Source organism: Megascapheus bottae, chromosome 20 (assembly GCF_031878675.1).
Source record: "Megascapheus bottae isolate mThoBot1 chromosome 20, mThoBot2.hap1, whole genome shotgun sequence".
In the NCBI taxonomy this organism is placed as follows: domain Eukaryota; kingdom Metazoa; phylum Chordata; class Mammalia; order Rodentia; family Geomyidae; genus Megascapheus; species Megascapheus bottae.
Genome location: NC_143528.1, coordinates 16,051,116 through 16,078,853, shown reverse-complemented (window position 1 = coordinate 16,078,853; position 27,738 = coordinate 16,051,116). Strand labels below are relative to the sequence as shown.

General features: G+C 36.9%; 1 protein-coding gene across 2 annotated transcripts in view; it reads left to right on the top strand.

Moving 5' to 3' along the window:
* Positions 1–27,738, top strand: part of Mtmr7 (myotubularin related protein 7) — an 81,401-nt gene that overhangs the window by 9,721 nt on the left and 43,942 nt on the right. For both annotated transcript variants that reach the window (XM_090354005.1, XM_090354006.1), the window contains exons 2-3: positions 14,448–14,570; positions 16,141–16,303. In XM_090354005.1, the coding sequence (XP_090210131.1) occupies positions 14,448–14,570; positions 16,141–16,303 (286 nt within the window). The remainder of the gene's footprint in view (positions 1–14,447; positions 14,571–16,140; positions 16,304–27,738) is intronic.

The following is a 27,738-nucleotide window of genomic DNA, read 5'->3' as shown; positions in this document are numbered from 1 at the left end:
TAAAAATAACTTACACTTAAAGTTTTGTGGTAGGCTATGACAGCTTTATAAAAATTGTATATTTACTTTTCTTCTCTTTTTCACATATTAAAACACTGCTTATCACAAATTCCCGGAGAAATATATTTATTGCCAAGCTGTGAAAGAAGGTTTTATTCCTTTGGGCATGTAGAAAAGCACAAGTTAAAAAAAAAAAGAAAAGCACAAGTTATATTGAATTTTCAAGGTGCAGTTAAGCCAGTTCGAGCAGTGGTGGTTTAAGAAAGAGATTCTAGCTTTTGAGCCAGGCAGGGTCAGACTGTTCATGCATTTACTCACACTAACCAAAGAGTCCTCGATGCTATCACTTTGCTAGGGGGTATATCGTGTCTAGAGATCTAGGGTAGTTGGAGGCCCCACTTTCTTTCGGTATTGTTCAGAAACAAAAATAATTTGTATATTTTTAAAAAAGCATATGTATGTATACACTGTTTACCAAGACCTTTGATGATCATTCATTTCTAGTAGATGTATTTCCTAAACCCTTCTGTTTACTTCCCATTCCCATTGAAAGTGAAAGCCAGGTTTGTATTCTTGTCCTGGAAGGCCCTCCAAAATTACCCCCCATGGTGTCGCAACATGTCCTATTCTTCATCGTTCATGGCTCCTGGACTCTGGTCGGACATCCTCTCCTGCTTGTAGAGCCTGATAAAACCAAGCTGCTCCCATCCAGGGGCTTGCCTTTGGTCCCCTCTACCTGAACCCTTCTTTCCCCGCATTTCCTCATGGCTGGCTCTCTCATTTATTTTGGTTCTCTACTGAAATATATAATCATTTTTAGTTAGAGAAGATTTCTCTGGACAGTCTGATTCCCAATTCACCCAACTGCTTAGTGCTTTAATTTTCTACCTTTGAATCTTTGGTATTGGCTTTGGAAAGGTGTGTGCATGCACACCCATGTATGTGCTTGTGCACACACACATACACTTTTTTTCTTGCCTATCATGTATTTTGATTATTTCCTGCCTACTTAGCTCCAAACAGAATGCAAGGTCTTATGAACAGCGACTTCTGTCTTGTTTACTCATTTATCCCCAGCATCCAGAACACTACTTGGCATAGGATAGGTGGGCCTACTAAATATTTGTTGAATTTATGAACAACAGAAATGGTTTTGTGTTCAAGCTTCATTGTTTTATAATGTCCTGTTTCCTACTATTATTAAATATTGTCTCTTAAGTTATATGACATGGTTTTTTTTTTTCAGACAAAATACATCTTTCTCTTTGTTTTGTTTCTTCTACTTAGAGCCCATTCTAGGAAAAGTGAGTTGAGTTCCAGGCCTTGGGGCTGCAGGAAATATAAATAAACAACCAGTTCTTTCCTTGAGTATATATGTACTCAGTATCAGTTAGAGTGGTACAAGAGCTGTAATAAGGCACTGTAAGGTAATGGTGAATGACAAGGAGTGTCACAGGAGTTAGAGAATGGTAACAGTGCAGGGTAGGTGAGATATTCTTAGGGAGATGGACCTTAAGTATTAGGCTGGAATTGGGTATGGGATCCTGGTAACCTTAGCCCATTGTAACAGGATAATAGTACACTTTTGGGGGCCCCTCAGAAAAAGCCTCACATCTTGTGTCTGAAAGGCATTTGCTTTGCACTCATTCCCCAGAAAGAGATTGATGGACTTGTGATAAGGCTGTACCATAAGAGGAGAGAGAGGAAAATGCACAGTTACATAATCTAACCTTTAGAACTTCAGAGTCCAGGAGAGAGGCATGGGAATGTACAGGGTTGGAACCTGGCCTTTCCCTGTATGGACAAATTGTAACCCTTTGTCCTCTGGCTTGCCAGGAGTTGGTGGGAAGGAACATAAAACTTGCTTCCCTCTCTGCCTAGGCTATCTTTTCTCTTTGGAACAGCAGTAAGTTCCATTTGGCACAGCTTGGCTTTGAAAAAATGTTTACCCTATAGTTCTCATAGAGCTGTGCAAATAGACAGGTTGAGTGCTTTGTTATTAGTGCTTTTGTCAAATAAAGCTTTTGAAATATTTTAGAGGAAAATCATTATCATCCTTATTCTTCACCTCATTATCATAAGCTTTGAATTTTCTATATTGTTTCAACACAAGTTTTTTTTTCTCCCCAGAGTACTTTTTAAGTGAGTTTATTGTTTTAACCCAGCTATCTTTAATAGGCTACACCGTACACTTATTCTTTGAGCTACATTGGGTTCAGCATCTGTTCATCATTTACTTTCCTCCTAACATCTTTCTTCCTCTTTTTCTCTTATTTGTGCTTGTTGAAAATGATATTTTTGGTTGAGGCTATTTTAAGGTGGTGTTGAAATAAATCTTACGACTGTTCTTTTGTTCAGCAGCACATGTTCTTTTAAACCTACACATCCAGGGTCACTCTACCAAAATAAATTACATGGGCCTTATGCAAAACTCTCAAGTGGCTGGCCCCTTATTTATTAGAATCAGTTTTGGCATGTTTATAGTTTTCCCTGAGCCAAAATGGGCTTCCTTCTCTTCTCTGCCTTTTCCAAGAATTCCCAGCCCTCTTCATTTCTTAAACAATTGAAGCTCTATGTCACTGTTTTAGCTTTGTTATCCTTCTTCAGAGCAGTTAAAAAATTTAGCTAAACATCAGTAAAATCTTAACCATTGTAGGTAGATAGGTCAATAGCCTGCCCATTTGTAGACACTCAAGTCTGTCCAAAATTATCAAGATATTTCCTTTATCTTGACTTCATTTAGGCAGAACAATTTTTATGTGAAAAGTTACATTTATTTTTTCTTTTAAAAGCTAGTTTCTCAAAAATGTATATTTTTGCTGAGTTATTTATTTATTTATAATATATTTTTATTGTAATTAATAGAAGCATTACATTATATTCACCAGATAAAAGGTGCATTACTTCACAAACATTGCTACCCTTTTGCTGAGTTTATTTAGTAGTACAAAAATTAATTGAAGATTTGTAAGTGACTCAAGAAGACTTTTGAAGTGAAGTACATAGTATTGTTATTCTAGAAAATGAGAAAATATGGAGATTATTTACATTGAGAAGTTTAGTATATTATAACTGTAGTGTGCATAAAGTTCGAAGATTTTAATTAATTTTGTTATCACTTTTGTAACCAGCTTAATAATAGTCTCAATATACATAGTTATCCTTTCTCTTTTGGTTTTGAGAAATAGATCTAGAAATAAATATCTATAAATATCTCTAAAATATATCTAGAAACCTTTGGATTGTGAGTCTCTGGAAAATTTAAACTCTCCTACTTCAGTTAACCTGACTGAGCTTGGCTCTAGCCAGAACAAAGTCAGTGCTTAAGGAAGTAAAGTTGGGCCAAATCGCTTTTGATAGAGGAAGAAAGAGAATGAAGGATTAAACATAGATTTTGATGTTTCACTATGTGTTTGGAGAATACACAGAGACATGTATCATCTGATACAGCGATTGTCTTGGGTATGAAAGGAGGAACCTTCTCTGCTAGTCAGGTGGGACCAGGTTGTGGAAGGACCTTGATCAGCCATAGGGAGTATCCATTGTGTTTCTGAATAGAGAGTATTCTGCATCACAGGATACTATGAGTAATAATTTGGGGAATAGATTATGTGCTAGACCAAGCATGTCCTCAGCATGTGTTAGGCTTTGGTTGTCCATCTTTTATTCTTCCTTACTTCTTCTGAAGAGGTTTGCTTAGTCTATGTATTTGCCTGTCTGTCTAACCCAAGCACATCATTATATAATCCCACAGAGTAGTTTCAGGATCAGTGTGTGACCATATAAAATGCTTGAGACTTTGCTTAGGCTTCAGAGGAGGCAGCTGATATTTTAATTCTTGGTAATAGATGAGAAAGTGATAAAGCTAGCAGTTGGTAGGGTCATCTGGGATAGAGAGACAAGGCCTAGTAATATGGTGTGGACATACGGTGGAGGACCAGGAGTTGGTTTTTCAGAGCTCTTGGCTAGTCTAAACCAGTCCTGCCACTATCCTTGATAGATATATGAACATAAATTCCTTTTGGCTTAAGCCATGTGAGATTTAAGATTTGTTTCTTTTTCCTAGCAGGGTTTTAAGAGAGATGGAGTCTACTAATCTGTGATTATTTTTATTAGTTAGGATTTTTGATAAATAGTCTGAGACCCTGGCACAGATTAGGCACTTAACAAATTATTACAACTAATTAAGAAGGACTTAAACTGATGAATGTCAACTGTCTAATTTTTATAATAATTTTTTCACAAGTTTTTATATTCACAAAATTTTTTTATTATAGTTGATTATTTTAACTGTGTTTTTGAAGTAAATTAGTTTCATAACATAATGTATTTTTAAAAGAGTTGATTATTTTTAGTATCTTGAAAAATGTGGTTCTTTTCATACATCTTCAGTATCTTATTAACAATTTTTTCTATGTGACACTGAAAGTCTTTGTGAATCTCATGAAGGACAGACTCTGTTTCTTTTGGGTGTATGTCATATATTTTCTTGGACTGTGTTCTGTGATTTTTATCCTTCCCTAGTTCCTCCCAAATCAATGGTCCTGGGAATAAAATGATCCTGGGAAATGACTTTCATTGGTTTTACAATTTTAAACAGCTTAAACTAGCTTTTTGGGTAAATGATGGATTTTCCTGATTTATCCACCAAGAGTCTGGATTAGAAAACTGCGGGAGCAACTTTATGTAAGAAGGGAGAAAATGTGCTTCCTTTTTCAATTGGAAAAATTAAAAGCTTTTTTTCTGTAATTATATGAGATTATAGCAATTTTGAATGGTCTGGAGAGTTTGTTTTTGCTCCAGCTTTTCATATTGCATATCAGAGTACTTTTCCAACTACAATTGAGTATTATTCCATCTTCCTGGCAAACTGTAGTTGCTATTACTTTAATATGGGAATTGAAGTCACAAACATAAAGTAAGTATTCAACAGATACAAGAAGTTAAATAACAGCAAAAAAACATTACAACTATGTACGGAGGTGATATAAGAAATCTCAGTGAAAATTGTTGACCAATAGGTAGATGAGGAAATAGAAAACAACAGAATTATTTAGATTAAAATAAAATATATACGTAGCTGAACTGCCATGATGGAACCCCTTGGTACAGTTAATACACACTAATAGAATGATGAGAAAGTAAAATATTCAGTTGGGGTCCAGGTGCCAGCTGGGACAGGGAGGGGGAACAGAAAGGATGAATCAGGATGTAGAAGTTCTATATTTGCACAAATGAAAATAGAACAGTGAAACTTGTAGAAAACATTTTTACATAGGGGAGAGGATATAAGGGAGAGTTAATGTATACAAATGTCATAAATGAAAGCCTCTCTTGTACAACTAATGCATGCCAATAAAAATTTAAGTAAGGTAAAACTCTGATGTTTCTGTATGAATTTACTTAGTAATGGTGTCTAGTTAAGAACTTATGATAGATGCACTTGTCTCTCTCCCACACATATACTCTTACTCATAAGAGGGATATTTATTGTTATTCCAGAGCTTCAACCATCTTAGTGACTGTTACAAATGCTCAGTATTACTAGTGGACCATTGTTTATGAACAGTAGCATAAATGAAAAGATTTTAGAATTTCTGATTCGGTAGTCATTTATATAATACTAATGTAAGACTAGTTAGAAGATTCCTGGAAGGGTACCCTACAGAGGTCTTTGCATCTTATCATTGAAACGTACCTATGCATACCTCAGGCATTCCCAGTTGATCCTGTAACCACCAAGTTCACTATTCGAGCTAAGACAATATGAGCATGTGTGTGTGTGTGTGTGTGTGTGTGTGTGTGTGTGTGTGTGTGTGTGAAGTGGCCAAGCTACTTAACATCAAATGAGTAAATTGTAAATTATTTTTTAGCATTTTTTAGAACTTTCCTCTGTCCCTTTTGCTTAGGATGAAGTTAAATGGAATCCACCATAGTTCTTCTGCCTTCTTTCCCATCAGCTTTTCTGTAAGAAATTTATCCTAGATCACCTTGAGTTGATACTAACAGTCAGCAAAGGGGAGTGGGCTCTGCTTAGAGTTGAAACAGTTATCCATGCCACAGATCATCTACTCAACCACATCACTGCTAATTACTCTGTAAAATACTAGAACCCAAGTAACTGATTTGTATTGTAAACTGCAGTATCAATTACCTTTTGGTGGGGGCAGTGTTTTACAGTTTCACATTTTATGGCTCAGCTGATAAGTTCTGCTCACAACTGAAGAAGTGTGTGGGAAGTATGGCCTCTACAGGCCCTCATTTCTGTAATGATTTCAACAGTGGCTTATGTTGCAGTTCTCTTTGTCAGTGACATACCTTCTGGCCAATACCTTCAGACATTGAATGAATAACCTCTACCAAGTTAGACTGGTTGGTGTACCATGCAGCCTGAATAACAGTATTAAAGGTAATACAAAGCAACAACACAAAGTAGGTCGATGCCAGGCTAAAAGATATGTAGGTAATTTTGTTATCAGGAATCAAGTTGGCATTCTGATATACATATATATTTTCAGAAATGTTTCAGGAAATACTTTCTTCTAAAAAGTTTATGGCATAATATTGAACATGGTTCATAAAAGAAATTGAGTCTGATGTCATTTCTTTTAAGAGAGTCAAGCAGAAGGCTTGACTGCAATAAGTCATGTCATTAATTCAGATGTACAACCAAATGATAATGTAGTTAGGGAATGTAAAATAACTCAGTAAATATTACAAATGTTGTAGGATACCTAACTAATCATTTCCTAACTGCCCCAAAAAAGCAAAAAGCAAAAGAAGACCAAGAGTGGGAAGGGGGTGAGGGATGGGGGGTGAGGAGTGGGGGAAGACGGGGAAGATACTGAAAAGGGCTGTGTCCCAGTAGCTTCTCTGCCAGGTTGGTAGGCTAATACACTTGTGCTCGGGGGTATTTATTACTCCTCTTTGATCTATAACTTCAGTTACCAATGTAGCCTCTAAAGCAAACTCATCTTGTTACTGAGGATGGGTTTCCTTTCTTTAGTAAATCTTAAGAGTTCTGTTGGCTAATCACATTTCTAAAGAGTTGGGTTTCTGGAGCTTTTCATAATGAAGTGCTATTGTATATACTTTCACACTTGCTGTTACTGTGTCTTTCTAGGTAGTCTCGAAGCACCAGGAAATTAGCTACATTAGACCCTAGCATGCCTTATACAAGTCAAAATTCAGACTCAAATGCCTATGTACGCCCAATAGTCGAGTTTCAAAACTAGAACCAGAATCAGAGTCTAGGCCTTTTTACTTCACATACTTTTCTTTTTCATGTTAGCAGAGTCAGAAAATGTCATGATACCAAATTTAGCATGACAAACTATTTTTCTAGCTGCTTTTCTTAGATTGGAACATAAACTTGTCTTAGGTTTTGGCTGCTGTAGACATTTGCAGTTCTCCCTGTCCAACAATCTCTGGAAATCTTCCCCCAAATGATAGTGGCCTTTAGCCTAATTTATATGGCACCAGGGACTTGGTCTTTGGCCCAAGCACAGCTTGTAGCCAGTGTCATTAGTTTCTCTTTTTTTTCTTGTCAATGAATGGTAAATCCGCCTTGCTCTGAATACTTCTCAGATGATTTTAGAACCCTAAATGTTCGTCATGTTATTTGACCTGAGGGGTAGAAAGTAAAGGCTTACATTCTGTTAAAATTGAAACTAGAAGGTGGCTTGAAGAGAATTGCTGAAGAGAGGCTCCTGTCTCTCAGTGATTTAAAAAAGTCCTCCTGACTTCTGGACAGCCAGGGAGGGATGAAGAAAGGCTGTGTTCTGCAGCCAGGGTGTCCTGTTTCAAAACCTGGCAGTGCTGTGATGGAGACCCCTGTTTTGTCTAAAGCTTTTGAAACCCTTTCCTCCCTCAATGTAACCCCAGAGGAGGGGGAAAGAGATGGTAAACTAGGGCAGAGTCTTTGCCATTGAAACTGTAAGATTCTTGAGGGTACACAATGACTCTTAATCCATTCATTCTTTTGTTTTCTTCTGAGAACATAACACTGTGCTGTATATAGGCATTTTCTTGAATAGAATCAGATATTTAAGGGTTCTTTCTCTTACTATAGTGTTGAGAATCCTGAGTATCCTAATCTCAAGCTTCTAACTTTGAGTTTATCTCAAGAATAATACCTTGAGAGTGGCTTGTCAATTATACAGTTTTACAGTATAATTTTGACTTACAACATTCTGTTTCCAGAATTTTAATTTCATGCATGAAAATTCTCAAGTAATGGTTAACTTATTCTTGTAAACATGCTAAATTTGAATAGCAGTACTAAAATGACCTCAAAAGTATTCACTGGTACCTGTTGCCATGAGGAGCCAGGAGACTGAGTTTTGGAGGGGGACATAGCTAGCTGGGGTTGAGCCTTGCTCCCTGGGCCTGGGGAAAACAGATCATTTTTGTCAAGTCCCTGAAGAAAACTTTGACTATAGTAGAACCTAACTAGAGTGCATAGAATAAATGTCATTTCCATTGTATAAACAGCTGCACTGCCTTCAGCAGTATGTGCAAGTGATTTGTAAGAACTTTGCCCCTAGAAATGAGTACTTCCCTGAATCTTTTTTTTTTTTAGCCAGTCCTGGGCTTGAGCTCAGGGCCTGAACCACTGTCCTTGGATTTTCTCAAGGCTAGAGCTCTACCACTTGAGCCTCAGCACCACTTCCGGCTTTTTTCTATATGTGGTACCGAGGAATCCAACCCAGGTCTTCATGCATGCTAGGCAAGCACTTTAACCACTAGGCCAGACTCCCGGTCCAGTTCCCTGAATCTTTTTCTTCAAGTGTGAAAGAGGCTTCATTGCTAGGTAGCTTTTTTTTTTTTACAGCTGATTTTTTTATTGTAATTAATAAAAGGGTTACATGATATTTGCCAGATAGAAGGTGCATTAATTCACATACATTGATACCCTTTCACATGTCTTGGTACCCACTACCCTTCCCCCCACCTACCACCCACCCCCCTGTCTTGGTTTTCCCCCCTTCCCTATCAAATTTCAAATAACCAAATACAAATAAATTCAATATATCAGATAACAGAGTGAGATACTGTAACAATATGAGATACCCAAGGGACAGCAAAGGAGATGAGAGATAACATAGTACATTAAGGACAACAATCATTCGTTATATGGCTTTTGTTTCAATATCCTGGAGGTCCTTTCAATTAGCTTCATACTATATGGCCTTATGTATCAAGGTTTTGCTCTCTTGCAGATCTCTGCTAGTAGAGCACAAGGTTTCTACTGATTATGACAAATGAGGGAAACCATTGAGCCTAAGTTCCTTTGAGTCTGGCTTACTTCACTTAATATGATTTTTTCTAAGTCTTTCCATTTCCTAACAAATGGGTCGATGTCATTTTTTCTGACAGCAGCATAGAATTCCATTGTGTACAAATACCACAACTTGTTGATCCACTTATCAACTGAGGGGCATCTAGGTTGGTTCCATATCTTTGCTATGGTGAATAATGCTGCATTGAACATTGTTGTACTAGTGGATTTAGTATGCCCTAGATTCTGGATGGTTGGGTAAATGCCAAGTAGTGGAATTGCTGGGCCATAGGGGAGTTGAGGCACTGCCATACTGCTTTCCATAGTGGTTGAACGAGTTTGCACTCCCACCAACAGTGTAGTAGGTATCCCTCCTGGCCACATCCCCTCCAGCATGTTATTATTCGTTTTCCTGATCCTGGCCATTCTAACTGGAGTGAGGTGGAATCTTAGAGTTGTTTTGATTTTCATTTCTTTTATGACCAGAGATGTTGAGCATTTCTTCATGTGTCTATAGGCCATTTTTGTTTCTTCTTCAGAGAAGACTCTCTTTACGTCTTTGGCCCATTTTTTAATGGGATGGTTGTTACTTTGGAGATTAGTTTCGGAGTGATTCAATTTTTTGAGTTGTTGATATATTTTAGATATGAGGCCTTTGTCCGTTGTTTGGTTGGTGAAGATCTCCCACTCTGTAGGCTTCCTAATTAATTCACTAGTTATGTCCTTTGCCATACAAAAGCTCCCCAGTTTAATGCAGTCCCACTTATCCAGCCTTTCTCTGATTTGTTGTGATTCTTGGTCCTTATTAAGAAAGTTTTGACCTGTGCCAAGGAGGCCTAGTGTATCTCCTATTCCTTCTTGTAAAGTTTTCAGTGTGTCAGCTTTTACCTCGAGGTCTTTGATCCATTTGGAGTTAATTCTAGTGCAGGGTGACAAAGAAGGATCCAACTTTAGTTTTCTGCAGGTGCTTAACCAGTTCTGCCAGCACAACTAGGTAGCTTTTTATATGACTTAGAATTAAGTTAGGTGAACAATGAAGCAGATTGTTGAACCAGCCAATCTTCAAGATGATACTAGAAATCTGAAATTTATTTCATTTTAGGTCATCTGGTTGTCTTAGTCAGAAAACTTTGGTATTTTCAGGCAAGTCAAAGAAAATGGCAATTGAGAAAAAACAGAGTTTCCAGAATGCCTGGGGTTCGGTGCTATATTTCAGATACTGATTTATTGTTTCTGGAACACCACCCAACTTGTGCTAAAGACCTGCATCTTTCAAAAAACAAAAACCCCTCAAACTTGCACTTTATCGTTCCAGTTAACACCATTTATTTTCACTCTGATTTTGGGGCATATTTGGTGGGTTTTTTTTTTTTTTGCCAGTCCTGGGCTTGAGCTCATGGCCAGAGCACTGTCCTTGGGCTTTTCTCAAGGTTAGATCTCTACCATTTGAGCCACAGCACCACTTTGAGCTTTTTCTATGTTTGTGGTACTGAAGAATCAAATCGGAGTCTTTGTGCATGCTAGTCAAGCACTCTACCACTACGCCAAACTCCTGGCCCCACTATTTGCTTTTGGGGATGCATATTTTCACAAAATTAAGGGCAGATCATACCAAGATTTAAATAATTGCTAACTTGAGACTGTTGAAAGCATCCTTGCATATACAAAGTTGCAGAGAGTGTGCATACAGAAATTAAATTTTTGTTTTTGAAATGTTATTTGTTTATACATACATATATACATATGTGGGGCCAGGAGTGTGGCCTAGGGTTAGAGTACTGGCCTAACATGCACGAAGTCCTGGGTTCAATTCCTGTTACCATTACACAGGAAAAGCCAGAAGTGGTGCTGTGGCTGAAGTGGTAGAGTACTTGCCTTGAGAAAGCTCAAGGACAGTGCCAAGGACTGGCACCCAAATATATATATAACATATATATATAACATATATATATATATATATAAACCATATATACGTACATAAAAAGATCCTTGGTCATCCAGATGCCCCTCAGTTGAGAGTGGATCAACAAGATATGGTATTTATACACAATGGAATTCTATGCTGCTGTCAGAAAGAATGACATCGCCCCACTTGTAAGGAAATCAAAAAGCTTAGAAAAAATCATATTAAGTGAAGTATGCCAGACTCAAAGGAACATAGGCTCAATAGTTTACCTCATTTGTCATAATCAGTAGAAACCTTGGTCTCTCCTCGCAGAGATTTACAGTACAGCAAAACCTAGATGCATAAGGCCATAAATGAAAGGACTTCCAGGATATAGAAACAAAAGCCATATAATGAGGGACTGTTGTCCTTAATGTACTGTGTTATCTCTCATCTCCTCTGCTGTCCCTTGGTTATCTCATATTGTTACAATATTTCACCTTGTTATCTGCTATATTCTATATATGCTTAATTGGTTATTTGAAATTGGATAGGGAAGGGGGGAAATCATGATGAGCGGGAGGAGGGGAAGGGAAATGGGGACCACGACATGAGAAAGGGTGTAAATGTTTGTGAAGTAATGCACTTTCTATCTGGTGAATATAATGTAACCTTTCTGTTAATTACAATAAAAAATATATGGAAAAAAAAAGAAAGAAAAGACCCCCCCCCCAAAAAAAATCCTTTGTCAAAACCATGTGTGGGGGCCGGGAGTTTGGCCTAGTGGTTAAAGTGCTTGCCTAGCATGCATGAAGACGGGTTCGATTCCTCGGTACCACATACATAGAAAAAAGCCGGAAGTGGTGCTGAGGCTCAAGTGGCAGAGCTCTAGCCTTGAGAAAGTCCAAGGACAGTGCTCAGGCCCTGAGCTCAAGCCCAGGATTGGCAAAAAAAAAAACAAAAAACAAAAAACAAAACAAAAAAAAAACAACCCATGTGTGATAAATCTCACAATTAGTATTACTGTTTATTCCATCAAATTGCCCCTGAACATTGTTCTTTGTCTTCATACAATTTCTAAGGTAACAAAATTTAATTTTTTATATTTCTTTCTGTTGTTCCACATCACTGGGAAATCAAGTTAATAGTGTTTCCCTCGTGTTCTCTTCTCATTCCTCCAAGCTTCAAAATTGCTTTTGACAGCTCTGGGACCTGTAAGAACTATTGCCATATTTTGAAATTTAGTTTTCCTACAGTATCATCCAAAGTTAACAAAAAGAAATGGAAAAAAACCTATTAAATAGTACATTCTGCCAACATTTGTGTACCTTATTCTGTTCCCCTAGGATTTTCTAAAAATAATTTAAGTGGTACACTTAAATTACAGTCTTTCACTTCTGTAGGGAAAATAACCTATACACAACTTTTTACCTCAAAAATATTATCTATGATAAATATTATCTATGGTCAATATACTAGCCAATAAAGTTTTGTTTCCCTAGGAGCAGAAAAGTCATTTTCTTTATATATTGTTATCTGATACATTGCCCTTGGATTTGTGCTTTGTTTAGGCATGTTTTAACATGCAAATTACGTTTTTCCACTCAGATAAATGGTTAGAAAAGTATTTCTCCTTCTGCTGCTCTCATAATATCCTTATAGATAGTTCAAAATAGAATTTTTAGTAACAACATTTTAAATAAAATGATCTAACCATGTAGGAATTGAAAAATACACTCCTTAAAATTTCTTGGCTGAAAGTAAATGCTGGACTTAGAGACTTAGAAAATAGGAAGAGTAGGAATACTACAAACAAAATTTGCAGGAGATAGCAAAAAATTTACTTAGAGGAAAATAACTAGATTAAAAAACCTGTATTGTAGACCAAAAATAATGAAAATTAATGTGCTAAGTATGAAATCTTGGAGTTTAGAGGGAAAAACAAACCACGTGACATAACCAAGGAAAGCAAGGTATGACATTCATTACCATACAAGACTAGATATTAAAATATTAAGAAATGTAGAATTGATCAATTCAAGATTTTTTATTCTGAAGGAGCCCCTATATAGTCACAAAATGTTAAAGAAAAAGTATAACTCCCAGAATTAGTAATAAGAGGAGAGAAAATGAGTTCTATCCATCATGATTATTGTGATAAATCCTTACCAACAAGGGTTGAAAAAAAGATCATAAGAACTTGAAAATCTGCAAAAAGAAAATAGTTCATAAGGAAAGTAGGTTTTAACTGAATTGATAAATCTGTAACTGCATAAGAAATGAGAAGCATTTAAAAATTAATAGCCATGATTAATTCAATGGATAAAATTAGCTCTGTTTTATTAAAAAAAAAAGTCACTGTGTTTCTTGCTCTACACATGCTCTGCAGAGTTCGATTTGTTCCCATTGCATTTTTTGTTGGTATGATCTCAGTGCACCTATCCATAAAACAGATTAATGCATGATCAAAGGTGTTTCCAGGCATCTATTCCAACAGCCTGGATTTTAGCTCAGTGTGAGAATTCCATTCACTACAAAAATTTTATTATATAGACAAATGTAAAGATCTCAAAGTGATGGAGTTGTTATATTTGTCTGTTATTTTTCATCCCATATGCATATTTATTTCATACTATATTATTTAATATTCATATTTTAGTATTTAGCCCATTTTATATTTATTTTGTAGTGCTTTATACAAAATTAGACAACCACAAAGCCTTTTCTACAGTTTTAGAAACATAAGAAAATATTCTGTTTCTTTTTGGGGGGATATATTTTACATATCGTCATTGGGTAAACTCCAAACTTTAATTTACTATTTGTAAGGCAAGTAGTTGAAATTTTTACATAATTACAATGAAATAAAAATACTAATCCCTTAAAACTCAAAGAAAAACATAAGGTCTATAAGTATCTTGTGGTCCATTTAAAATTAAGTTTTAGGGAAGTGGCACTGTTGCTCAAGGGGTAGGGCAGTAGCATTAAGCTGAAGAGCTGAGGGACAGCACCCAGGTCCATAGTTCAAGTCCCAAGACTGATGACAAAAAAATTAAAATTACGTTTTAGTAACTGGTGAATTTTATTTGAATCATCATGTTCTGAGATCTAATTAACTGATCTCATTCACTGATGGCAGGTGTGCTACTATTTGAGCTATGCCCACAACCCCATTCTGGTGTTTATTTGGGGACTTCTCAAGGTTACATTTTTGACAAGGCCTGAGTTACCTACTATTTTGTGACTAACTCTCTTGCTTTTCTGTGCATCTGATTTCTCTAGGTTGAAAATGTACGGTTGATAGATCGAGTGTCTGCTAAAAAGGCAACACTGGGTACTTTGTATTTGACAGCCACTCATGTCATATTCGTGGAAAATGCACCGGACACAAGAAAAGAAACATGGGTATGCTTTCCTTATTTTTGGCTTTGCATGTTTCTCATTGTTGAGTAGTTTTGGCCCTCTTAGAATTTCCATCTCTACTTAGAAATGAGGTGACTGAGCTGTTGGTGTTCTGGTGTTCAGGAGACTGTTTCTGGAATGTGTTTTGCCCTTTTCTAAGTATCTACCAAGTCATAACCACTAATTCTACTTGTTCATTCTGAACACTAATTATTTGGATGTCATCTAAGATAGACTTTGAAATAACCTGAAGATTCGAGTGCTTCATGTCATAGCTGTAATGTAATAAGACATTACAGAACATGTGTAGAAGATGGCATTTCCAAAGTACTTAATTTTCTCTACATAGTATTTATCCTATCTTATAATTTAGCCATTTTTTAATTTTCCTATGTGTTTCTCCTTTTCTAGGAATTTCAAAAAAGAAAAGAAAACTAGAAAGGAATTGTATTGAGGGGCATTTCTGCTCCTTAATAGTAAAACCATTAAGTGTTCCCTACTTCATACAGCATCCCAACTATATAACCAGAGTTAAAAACCTTAATTGTAGATTTTCCCCTTCCTATGCGAACAGTATTGTGCTTTAAAAGATGGCAGGCAATACTGTGGAAATGAACTTAGTGCTTCCACTGAGGACCAGGCATGGATCTTTCTGAAACACCAGAGATGGACTTTATTATGGTTTGTTTTCAAATAAATCTCTTCCTTATGGAGTAGAGTGATGACCATCTGATCTTGGCAGCTAAGCAGGGTTGAGAGTGGTTATTACATGGATAGAAGAGTGTTATGCTGGATATTGAGTGTTAGAGATGGGAGTGAGAAGAAAGGGAATTGGGTATTGCTGATCAAAAACACTTCGAATGGACAGGAGGAATAGTTTTTTGTTTGTCATTAATAATATATTTCAAAATAACCACAAAAGTAAATTACAAATGTTTCATTATGAAAAGTGATAAACAAGGTGATGGATCTATTATCTTGATTTAAACATTCCATATAAATATATGTATATATATATCAGTCAAAACACCACATTGTACCCTGCAAGTATATATAATTATAATTTATCAGTTGATTATTATATTAATTAAAAAACTAAGAAAATAATTCATTTTCAGGCTGCCTGGCCTGAAAACAAGTATCTCAAGTGCTGTTGACTGAGCATTCCTTGTGGAATTAAGGAGCAGGATGGCACCTCCCTGTGGAGCCATCCTCCAGATTTTCTTGATTGCAGAAGTTTATTTTACTAACTTCCCATGACCTTATTTAATTTTAGCTAATATGTGCATTTAGCATTTGACCACCAAAACAGTCCCTTACTTGAAGTTGTTCAAATTTAAATACTGAATGGGTTTGTATCAGAATAATTATTCTCTGTGTTAGAAAACTAAGTATTGAAAACTAATTCTAGATTTAGACAGCTTGGGAACTGCTCAGTTCTTGTTACTTGAGTTCAGTGATTGAGCTAGCCAAATATTGAGGAGTCTTATCTATTTGTGTGACTCGAAGCCCCTGTTCATGTTATATGTTAATTATTCATGGGTGGTGATTCAAGTTAAACTTTTGGTTCTAGATTCTTCATAGTCAGATCTCCACCATTGAGAAGCAAGCAACAACTGCTACTGGCTGTCCCCTGCTTATTCGTTGCAAGAACTTTCAGATCATACAACTTGTCATACCACAGGAAAGAGATTGCCATGATGTGTACATCTCTTTGATCCGCCTTGCACGCCCAGGTAGGCAATACAACTCACATTTACCATGGACCACTCTTAGAAAGTCACAAATTGTATTCAAAACTTTGTGCAGTGCTCAGGAATGACAGTGTTTTAGGAATAATATGTCATCTCATACTCAAATCAACCTAACAAGTTTGAATTATCATGCACTATATACTTCCTTATTTGGTTTACTTTCCATCTGGGCCTGTTTTAACTTTAGTATTCATGCATTCTTAGTAGAGGTTTAATGTGTTTTCCTTCGTGGTGAAATCATCATAAAATTATGCTCTTGTGACTCCTCTGGTAATTGAGCCACCTTGAAAGACACCTCAAGCAGAACTCTCACATTTCTCTTGCATTCTTACCCTTTAAGCGTTTGGTCTCCATTGGGTTTTGATAGTTATGTTTTTCAATAATGGTGCAACCAACTAGACTTTTGTCAGCACTAGTGACAAATTGAAGGTATTATATGTTAATTCGCTTAAACACAGCCTTCTTAAGGGTAATTGGAAGAAAGTTTGTATTTGAACAAATGGTTTCTCTTGCTCAGTGTCATATTCTAGCACTCATGTGAAAGTCTTCAGATTGATATACACTTCTACCAAAGTGTTTTCTGTCTCTACGTAACTTATGAGAGATGAGATATTCTTTTGCTTAAAAGAAATATTACTTCTAGCTGGATGAGGTGGCTCCTCAGGAGGCTGAGATTTGAGGGTCGCGGTTCAAAGTCAGCCGGGGCAGTAAAAAGTTTGTGAGACTCTTATCTCCAATTAGTCACCAGAAAACCAGAAGTGGTGCTATGGTTCAAGGGGTAGCATGGTAGCCTTGAGCTGAAGAGCTCAGGGAAAATGCCCAGGCCAAGGGGTAGGGTGGTAGCCTTGAATTGAAGAGCTCAGGGACAGTGCCCAGGTCCAGAACTGGAAAAAAAAATGTATACACACACACACACACACACACACACACACACACACACACACACACACACTTCCAAGTTTTTAGGGGGGGAGAGTGGGTAAGTCAATAAGATAAGATTATTTATATAAAAGAAAAGCTAAGTGTTGCACAGAAGTTATCAACAAGGGAAATAAGACACAGATTTATAATTATTCTGTCATATCTGCTTTGATTCAGGACAGGGAGTTTATCTGTGAACTTTTAAAGGTGCTTCACTGGAACTTAAATTCCTTATGATATATCCCAATCATTTGGAGGTAGCTAAGAGTCAAAATCACTCTCTGGGTGCTGTAAAATTCTAATCATTTTGACTTTACTTTGTTCCTTTTTAAAGGCAGTTAGTTTTTCCTCTCCTCTAAGTGTGTTGAAAAGAACTGCAGACTAAGCCAGAAAAGTGGTTGAACTTTTTAAAGGGTATACTATAATTGGAACCGAGTTCTGGGAAGATGTATATTAGGTTGCATGCAGCAGAGAATGAGAGGAGAGTTGTGTGCCAGCAATTTCTGTGTCACTGATTAATGGGAGTGCTGATAATAAATGTACTCTGATCGGATTAATGGGATTTAGGAATAGCCCCAAGGAGTGGGAAAGGGCTGAGCAGCTGGGAGAACAGATCACAGGAGTAATTGAAGCCCAGAGGCAGCAAAGGCTGGGGCTCTCATGTGAGGATCTGAAACCACTGTTTTAATTTTAAAAATGTATGGTTTTTCTCAAAAGGTAATGCTTTGGTAGAGAGACCCGAATTGTCTTTTCTTTGACCATACTAGTTAGTTGAATCAGAACCACCACTTGAGAGGATTTAAAAAGAGTCGCTAGCATTCATTTTTAAATACTGACATTTTAAATGCCAGTTTATGTATTACAATACTTAGTGTGGGAAGATGAGATGGAAGCCAAGCAGTCCCATGGTTTAATGTTAAGGGCAGTGGTAAAGTTGGGATACATAACAGACAAGGCTCTGCATCTGAGCTCTAATGGGGAAAATAGAGGCTGTGAGATATGGAGCTAGCTTTCAATTGCGTAGAGGAGGGGGTTCATGAAAACGGTCTGCGGATAGTTTGCAGAATCTGCCTCTCCCCCACCCCAGTGTGTCTGTGTGTATGTGTGTGGTTTTGGGGGATGGGGTAAATAAAGCACATAAAGATTTGGAGATATTTTTATTGGTTTGTCATTTGATGAACGAATAAAAATGGTAAACATTTTGTCATGGACTATAAAAGATCCCAGTACAAAGTAATGAGACCAAATTTAGCATCTTCTTTAATTCTCAAAAAAAAAAAAATAACATGCTAAAATACAGTTTGTGCCTAAATGAGAAAATAAGTTAACCCAATAGATCAATGTTCTTTAATAAGGATATAAATTGTACTGATTAAAAACTCCTGTCTCTCAGAGGACTTCTACTTTTCCCATGGCCTCTTTCTACTCCTCCCTCTAATTTGCCTCCTGCTGTTTATTTTAGTATTAGCTATGTTTGTGGTTCTTCAACATCTAAATAATTTCTTTGTTTATTTTATTTTCCCATTTTTGCTAAATTACAGTTTGGGTGTTCTGGTTTTTTTTTCTTTTTTTCTTTTTAGTTCATCTGAGTTTCCAATCCTTCTATAACTTTTAAAATTTACAGTGGTGGGCATAAACCTTGCACCTTGTTTTTGCAAAGCATATATATTGTACTACTAAGGTGCCTGTTTCTTATATATTTTTGTTTGTTTGTTTGTTTTGTAGATCATGGGGCTTGAACTCTGGGCCTGGGCACTGTCTCTGAGCTCTTCAGCTCAAGGCTACCACCCTATCCTTGAGCCATAGCTCCACTTCCCATTTTTTAATAGTTAATTGGAGATAAGAGTTTCACAGTCTTTAGTGCCTGCACTGGCTCTGAACCATGATCCTCAGATCTCAGCCCCCTGAGCAGCTAGGATTACAGGCGTGAGCCACCTCGCCTGGCTCTTACAACTTATTAAATCTCATAATGAGGTAGTCTCATTTGCTTACCCTTTGACTTTTTGTTCTGTCACTGATTTTTAGCAGTTTTTACATTGGTGGCAATTCTTTTTTTGATGGTACTAAGCTGAGTCTAATGATCCTTTTCCCAAAGTGTTAACTTTGACAGTCTGATATTTATGGTTTTTTTTTTTTTTTTTTTTGCCAGTCCTGGGCTTGAGTTCAGGGCCTGAGCACTGTCCTTGGTCTTTCTCAAAGCTAGAGCTCTACCACTTGAGCCTCAGCACCATTTCCGGCTTTTTTCTATGTATGTGGTACCGAGGAATCGAACCCGGGTCTTCATGCATGCTAGGCAAACACTCTACCACTAGGCCAGACTCCCGGCCCCAACAGTCTGATATTTAATTCAGATTCTTGCTTTGTTTAAAGTAATCAAGGTGAGACACCCTTATTATATGGTGTCTTAGATTCAAATTCCAAATAATAGCTGAGTTATCTCCCCACCCCTTTCTAAAAGGCTTTTCATCAACATTCATTTTTAAGTTGCCTGAATTCAACAGAACAGCAAATTAGCTTTCAGTCATTACCCCATATTTCTTTGTTTTTCTGACTATTTTTTTTTTTTTGCCAGTTCTGGGGCTAAAACTCCAGGCCTGAGCCCTGTCTTTGAGTGTTCTCAAGGCTAGCGCTCTACCACTTCAGCCACACCATCACTTTTGGCTTTTTCTGTATATATGGTACTGAGGAATCAAACCCAGGTCTTCCTACATGACAGGCAAGCCCTCTACCAAGAGGCCATGCTCCCAGCCTTTCTTTGTTTTTCTGTTGGTGATTGGTAATTTCCCTTCCTCTCACCCACTCTTCACATTCTGCTGATTCATGTTTGTTTTTATTTCAATTTTTATACTGTTTTTGATTTTAAAATCAAATACTTGGGAAACAGATAGGTTATTTTCCTTCCTTCCCTAAAGGTTTGTTTTACCCACTTTTTTCTTTCTTTTGGCAGAAGGAGGAAAGGAACAAAAATTGGGTACTGATACAGGTCCATTTCAGGGTTGTGGTTTCAAAACGAGTGTTTACATTTGATAATTTTCTCTGGGAAACAGGAAGTAAGATTATTTGAGAGTGATGGGGTTGGTGAGAATCATGAAGATTGAATTGCATTATAGTGACACACACATTTCCTAAAATTAAGGAGACAACTATGAATAGTATTCTAAAAGCATGCATTTCTATGTGTATCAAACCATGCATTTCTGTGCTCTAGTTGAACCGATGGTTTTGACTGAATTATGAATTAGGCTTGTTTAAAAATAAATTTTCATTCATATCATGTATTAGTATATCATGTGGTACTTTTTAAATTGTCATTTTGTTTTCTTAATTGATAGAAAAATAGTCGTGTGCCTTTGTTAAGTAGGATACATATGATGAAGTACATACTAAAATGATTCTCATGTAATATTGTTTTGAATTTTAGAAAATTATCAATACATTGTCCATTTACTCCCAGAGTCGCAGGCATGTTGGTTATTTGCTGTTTTTGTTGGGCTCTGTCCCTGAGCTCTTCAACTAAATACTACCACCCTTCCCCTGGGCCTGGGCTAGGTCCCTGAGTTCTTTAGCTCAAGGCTACTACCCTACCCTTTGAGACACAGCCCCACTGCCCATTTTCTAGTGATTAATTGAAGATCAGAGTCCCATGTTCTTTAGTGCCAGGGCTGGCCTTGAATCGCAATCCTCAGATCTCAGCCTCAGATCTCAGCCTCGTAAGTAGCTAGGATTATAGTGGCGAATCATTGCGCCCTGGCTGGGTATTTGCTTTTTATAGGAAGAGGTCTCATGCCCTTTTTTGGTAAGAGGCACTGAGACTGAGACTGAGCCCCACAGAGCTTGTCTATTAAAACCTGCTGATCACCAGCACAAAACATGTTTTATTGGATGTGACAGTTCAGACTCTGGGATGTGAGGAGCCAGTGGAGTATTTAACATGTCTGTCTGCTGAGGGATATGACTTTTCAAGGGCATATATTTTTTTTCTGTATTCAGATTCTGTAAAGAGGAAAGATTTCTCTAAAATAAAAAGCTACACAGCAAAGAAAAAAATTAACAGACTTAAAGACAACCTACATATTGAGAGAAAACATTTGGAAGACATATATCTTATGAGAGATTAACTATGTGACATGCATAATTAACTATGTGACATGCATAATAAAGAATACAACTCTGTAAAGGGAACACACATGGTCCAATTAAAAACTGGCAAAGGCCCTATGTAGATACTTCTCAAAAGGAGACACATGAATTGCTAACAGAGACATGCTTCACATCATTATTCATTAGGGAATTGCAAATAAAAGCACATTAAGATATCTCCTCACCCATACTAGATTGGCTGATACAGAAAAATGAGTTATTTTTCATTCTAAAAACAATATTGAGAAAAGACAACCTTGTATACTATAGATAGGAATATAAATTAATACAAGCATTATGGAAACAGTAGTCCTCAGAAAATAAAAATGGAACTGCCACTTCAAAATATTTACCACAAGCATCACTCCATTTGTAAGGAAATGAAAAGACTTGTGAAAAATCATATTAAGTGACATAAGCCAGACCCAAAGAAACATAGTCTCTACAGTTTCCTTCATTTGTAATAATTAGTATATGTCTAGGATTCTCCTAGCAGAGGATCACAGTATCTCAAAAGCTATGAGCTATGTCCATATCTGATGAAACTCCAGGATAGGGAAGCAACGGGTTTATCTTTTTGTTTTGTTTTGTTTTGCTAGTCCTGGGCTTGAGCTCAGGGCCTGAGCACTGTCCTTGGACGTTCTCAAGGCTAGAGCTCTACCACTTGAGCCTCAGTACCATTTCTGGCTTTTTTTTTCTATGTATGTGGTACCAAGTAATTGAACCTGGGTTTTCATGCATGCTAGGCAAGCACTCTACCACTAGGCCAAACTCCCGACCCCAAGAGGTTTATCTTTAAAAAAGAAGAACGAGGAGGAGGAGGAGGAAAGGAGGAGGAGGAAGAAAAAGTTGTTGAGCACGGTGACTCATGCCTGTAATCCTAGCTACTCAGGAGGCTGAGATCTGAGGATTAAGGTTCAAAGCCAGCCCCACACAAAAAGACCTGAGACTATTATCTCCAATTAATCCCTAGGAAGTGGAAAGTGGGACTTGGCTCAAAGGTAGGGCAGTAGCCTTGAGCTGAAGAACTCAGGGACAGGGCCCAGACTGAGTTCAAGTCCCATGACCCACAAAAAAAAAAAAAAAAAAAAAAGAGGTTTATCTTTGTGATTGTTGTTGTGAAATAACTATGTGAAGTCATTTCTTTTCCATTTTCCCCTTACTATTTTTCACATATTGTTACTGTATCTGACTTTGGTACCTAGTATATTGTATACATATTAATCTGTTTACTTGAAATAGAGAAGGAAAGGGGAAAATCAAGATGATTGGGAGGGGGTGGGGAGAAACATGGGAAGGGGTATCAATGTTCAAGAAGTAATGTACCCACTACCTGATGATTGTAACTGTAACCCCTTTATGGATCACCCCAACAGTAAAATATAATAAAAAAATTTACCACAAGATTTGACATCAGGGCCAGGAGTTTGGCCTACTGGCAGAGTGTTTGCCTACCATGCATGAAGACCCGAGTTCGATTCCTCAGTACCACATATATAGAAAAAAGCTGGAAGTGGTGCTGAGGCTCAAGTGGTAGAGCTCTAGCCTTGAGAAAGTCCAAGGGCAGTGCTCAGGCCCTGAGCTCAAGCCCAGGACTGGCAAAAAACAAAAAATTAAAAAAAAAAAGATTTGACATCGATATGCTGAATCCTATTTTATAGAAATTAGGAGAGAGATTGTAATACTGTTCACTGTAGTCCAGTTGTCAATCTACATGTACATCAACTGATGAATGGAGAAATAAAATGTGGTGGTGGTGGTGGTGGTGTGTATGTATGCATAATGGAATACTGCTCAACTTTTCAAAAGGCATAAATTCATTTTTTAATATATTTTTTATTGTAGTTAATAGAAGGGTTACATTATATTCATCAGATAGAAGGAAAAAGGCATAAATTCTTCATTTGCAACAATATGGATAGAATTGGGAATAGGATGGTAAGTAAAATAAACCAGACATAGACAGATACTGCACGTTCCCATTTATGTTTGGAATATAAAACAATTGAATTCACAGATACAGAGGAGAATGTGGTATTATCAGAGTGTGGAGTAGGCAGCCTATCACATAGCTTCAAATAGTAAATAAAAGACTGGTTAATTATGATTTTTAGATCTACTGTACAGCCTGGTAAAGAAAGCTAGTAATTGAGGACTGTACATGTTAATATTGATAAAGGTAAATTTCAGTGTTATCATACAAGTGTTAATTATTTGAGGTGAGGGGTATATTAATTGATTTAATCATTTCGTATTTCAAAATCTTAGTATCATGTGTCTCATAAATATTTACAACCATAAATTTCCAATATATACCTTCCTTTAAGACTTTAGAAACAACAGCAAAAAAAATCCATAAGAATTTCTTTTTATATATTTTTATTGTAATTAATAGAAGCATTACATTATATTCCCCAGATAGAAGATGCATTACTTCACAAACATTGCTACCCTTTCTCATGTTTGTGTCCCCATTTCCCTTCCCCACCCTCTCCCCTGATCTTGTTTTCCCCCTTCCCTAGCTTATTTCAAATAAACAAGTAAACATACATACAATATATCACATAACAAGGTAAGATACTATAACAATATGAGATAACCAAGGGACAGCAAAAGAGATGAGAAATAACATAGTACATTAAGAACAGCAATCACACATTATATGGCTCTTGTTTCTATATTCTGGAGGTCCTTTCATTTAGCCTAATCCTATATGGCCTATGTATCTAGGTTTTGCCCTATTGTAAACCTCTACTAGGAGAGTCCAATATTTATATTAATTATGAAAAATGAGGGAAACCATTGAGCTTATGTTCCTTTGAGTCTGGCTTACTTCACTTAATATGATTTTTTCCAAGTCTTTCCATTTCCTTACAAATGGGGAGATGTCATTCTTTCTGACAGCAGCATAGAATTCCATTGTGTATAAATGCCACATATTGTTGATCCACTCATCAACTGAGGGGCATCTGGGTTGGTTCCATATCTTTGCTATGGTAAATAGTGCTGCAGTGAACATCATTATGCTAGTGGATTTAGTATGTCCTTGTTTCTGGACAATTGGGTAAATGCCAAGTAGTGGAATTGCTGGGTCATAGGAACTGCCATACTGCTTTCCATAGTGGTTGAATGAATTTGCACTCCCACCAACAATGTAATAGTGATTCCTCCTGGCTACATCCCCACCAGCATCTGTTGTTATTAGATTTCTTGATCATGGCCATTCTAATTAGAGTAAGGTGGAATCTCAGAGTTGTTTTGATTTGCATTTCTTTTATGTCCAGAGATGTCGAGCATTTCTTCATGTGTCTATAGCCCATTCTTGTTTCTTCTTCAGGGAAGACTCTCTTTAAGTCTTTGGCCCATCTTTTAATGGGATGGTTGTTTCTGTGGAGATCAGTTTTGGAGTGATTAAATTTTTTTAGCTGTTGATATATTTTAGATATGAGGCCTTTGTCTATTGTGTGGCTAGTGAAGATCTTCTCTCACTCCGTACACTTTCTATTTAGCTTGCTAGCTATGTCCTCTGCTATACAGAAGTTCTGCAGTTCAAAGCAGACTTTCTTTGATTTGTTGTGTTTCTGGGCCATAAGGTTTTTTTCTTTAGACCTGGATTTTCCTTTTATCTTCTCTATGTATTCTATGTATGTAATAGAGAAGAACAGAAAATTATGAAATGGGATTTATATCTGTGCTAAGGGTACTTGAATTTCTCACAGTACAGTGTTCTGGCTTCTTTTAGGCTGACCTTGGGTTAACACAACTGAGATTTGGTTAACAAGCGTGGAAACCTTCCTGCCCTGATGTAGAATTGCACATAAATTGGATTTGAGGATCAGCTAGTCACCCTTCGCCTAAAAATATGTGTGAAAGAAAAAAATGGAATAATTTCAGTGTCAACTTGTTCTAATGTTTCTCAGCATAAGAATTGAATTTTTCTTGTTTTAGTGTATATACAGATTCACTGTTCCTTCCCAACAGAAGCAAGCATCACCCCCTACATAGAAGATTGCCAGTAGTCAGGGAATGCTTTTCTTCATCCATCTTTAAATCTATTTGTAAATATTTAATAAAGAAAAATTAACTCCCACTACTATCCCATATTTATAATCTCTTTTTTCACTGGAGGAACATAAGCTTTCTCGGGAGATTCTTCTGGCATCTTAAACAAATCGCATTTGTGGCTAACATGGTAGCAGAAGCCTGAGTCATGAAAATTTACTCAGAGATGGAAAAGATGTGTCAAAGTTGAACTAACTGTTCCCAGAACATGATCTCATTTGTGTGTGTGTTCCTTCAGTTAGTTGACAGCAAATTATCTTGTTGAAAGTGTTGGCTTTGTTATATTTGTATCCTTGCACCTGTATGTAAGTATTTTGTTGCTGCTTAGTGTGTTAAGTTTTGAAGTTAAGTAAGATAACATCGATAGATAACTAACACAGGTTAAAATTTAGTTATGTCAAATAAAAAAATTTTGGTACTTAAAATGCTTTTATCTACCTTTAAAGCATATCCTTATCTTTCTTCTTCCATGTAGATGAGTCGTCTCTATAGTGGTCAGAAAAATCTGAAACTGAGTTTTGATCTTTTTTTTCATATATTTTTATTGTAATTAATAGAAGGGTTACATTATATTTGCCAGATAGAAGGTAAATTAATTCACATACATTGATACCCTTTCTCATGTCTTGGTCCCCATTTCCCTCCTCCCCACCTCCACCCCTCATTTTGTTTTCCCCCCTTCCCTATCCAATTTCAAATAACCAAATACAAATATATCCAATATATCAGATTAACAAAGTAAGATACTGTAACCATACGAGATAATCAAGGGATAGCAAAAGAGATGAGAGATAACATAGTACATTAAGGACAACAATCACTTATTATATGACTTTTAAGCTTAGATACTTCACAGGGCCTCCAAGCACATGTTAAGAAACCTTAAATTTTTTTGGCCAGGAGTGTGGCGTAGTGGTAGAGTGCTTGCTTAGTATACACTACACCCTAGGTTTGATTTCTGAGTACCACATACACAGAAAAAGCCAAAAGTGGTGCTGTGGATCAAGTAGTAGAGCACTAGCCTTGAGAAAGCTCAAGGACAGTGTCCACACCCTGAGTTCATGCACCAGGACCAGACCAAAAAAAAAGAACAAAACAAGAACCATTAAATTTTTGATACTAGGTGCAATCACCAGTTGAATAAATGAAAGGACCTATGAAAACTATGAGGAGATAGTGGTGGGAAAGAAACAAGAAAATTAGAGGGATGGACTGAGAAAAAATAAAGGAGGAAGGGAGGAGCTGCTGAGGGGAGGGGTTGCATACACAATTATGGGGATATGGTAGCTTAGTAGCTATGGCCACAAGAGACTCTTTAGCACTTGAAATGTGACCACACCTAATATGAAGTATCAGATAGTGTAAAATACACACAGAATTTCAAAAGTGATACAAACCAAAAACCAAGATGGGAGGAATATTAATACATTTCATATGATGTACATGTTGAAGTGATAATATTTTGAGTATAATGGATTAAGTGAAAACCATTTGTAAATTTCCCTCTTCCATTTTAGTTTCATGTAGCTACAACAAGGACATTTGATATTGTTCCATTTGGACACGTTGTATTATTGGTTTAGACAATCCCTTATATGACAAAATCAGAGTATTAACAAAAAGCAAACTTTAGATGGTTTTGGGAAGAGGGAAATTTTGAGGCTCTTCACTCACAAGCATAGACAATGCTTAAAGACAGAAACACTGTTTCAAAATGGAAAGAATTTCCCCATGCATTCTTCAACTTGTACTCTATGAGAAGGCTGGTGTGCAATATGAATTGAGGTTTCTTATAAATACTAAAAAGGTCTTATGATCAGCACAATTATATACGAAGTTGTTGAAGTTCAAATGTTTTTAATGCAAACACACCACATAATCCATACCTTTTGGAACTGTCTTGTTCTTGCATCCCCCGAAATGTGGAAGTAGCCTGGGGCTCTATTTATCTTTGACCGGCCACTCCAAATCCCAACTGGAGATGTACACATAAAAAAAAGATTTTCTGTTGTCTAATGAATATATGCATACTTAGTTTTTCACTCCATATTCATTCTTAAGATAATTTTTTTAAAAAAAGGAGTCGGAGAAGGCTCAATTTGCTACAAGAAAGAAGTGTTTGCACTGTAAAAGCCCAAATACTGCAGGCCTTCTCCCTCATCAAGGCTAGGTGACCTTGGTCACAGAGGCAGGGTGCTCCTGGGACTGTGCCAGGGGTGGGAGGTTAGCTCCAGCTGGGACAGAATGTTTTGGGGGATATTTGGTTCTGGCTTTGACTTAGCTTGATTTGGCTT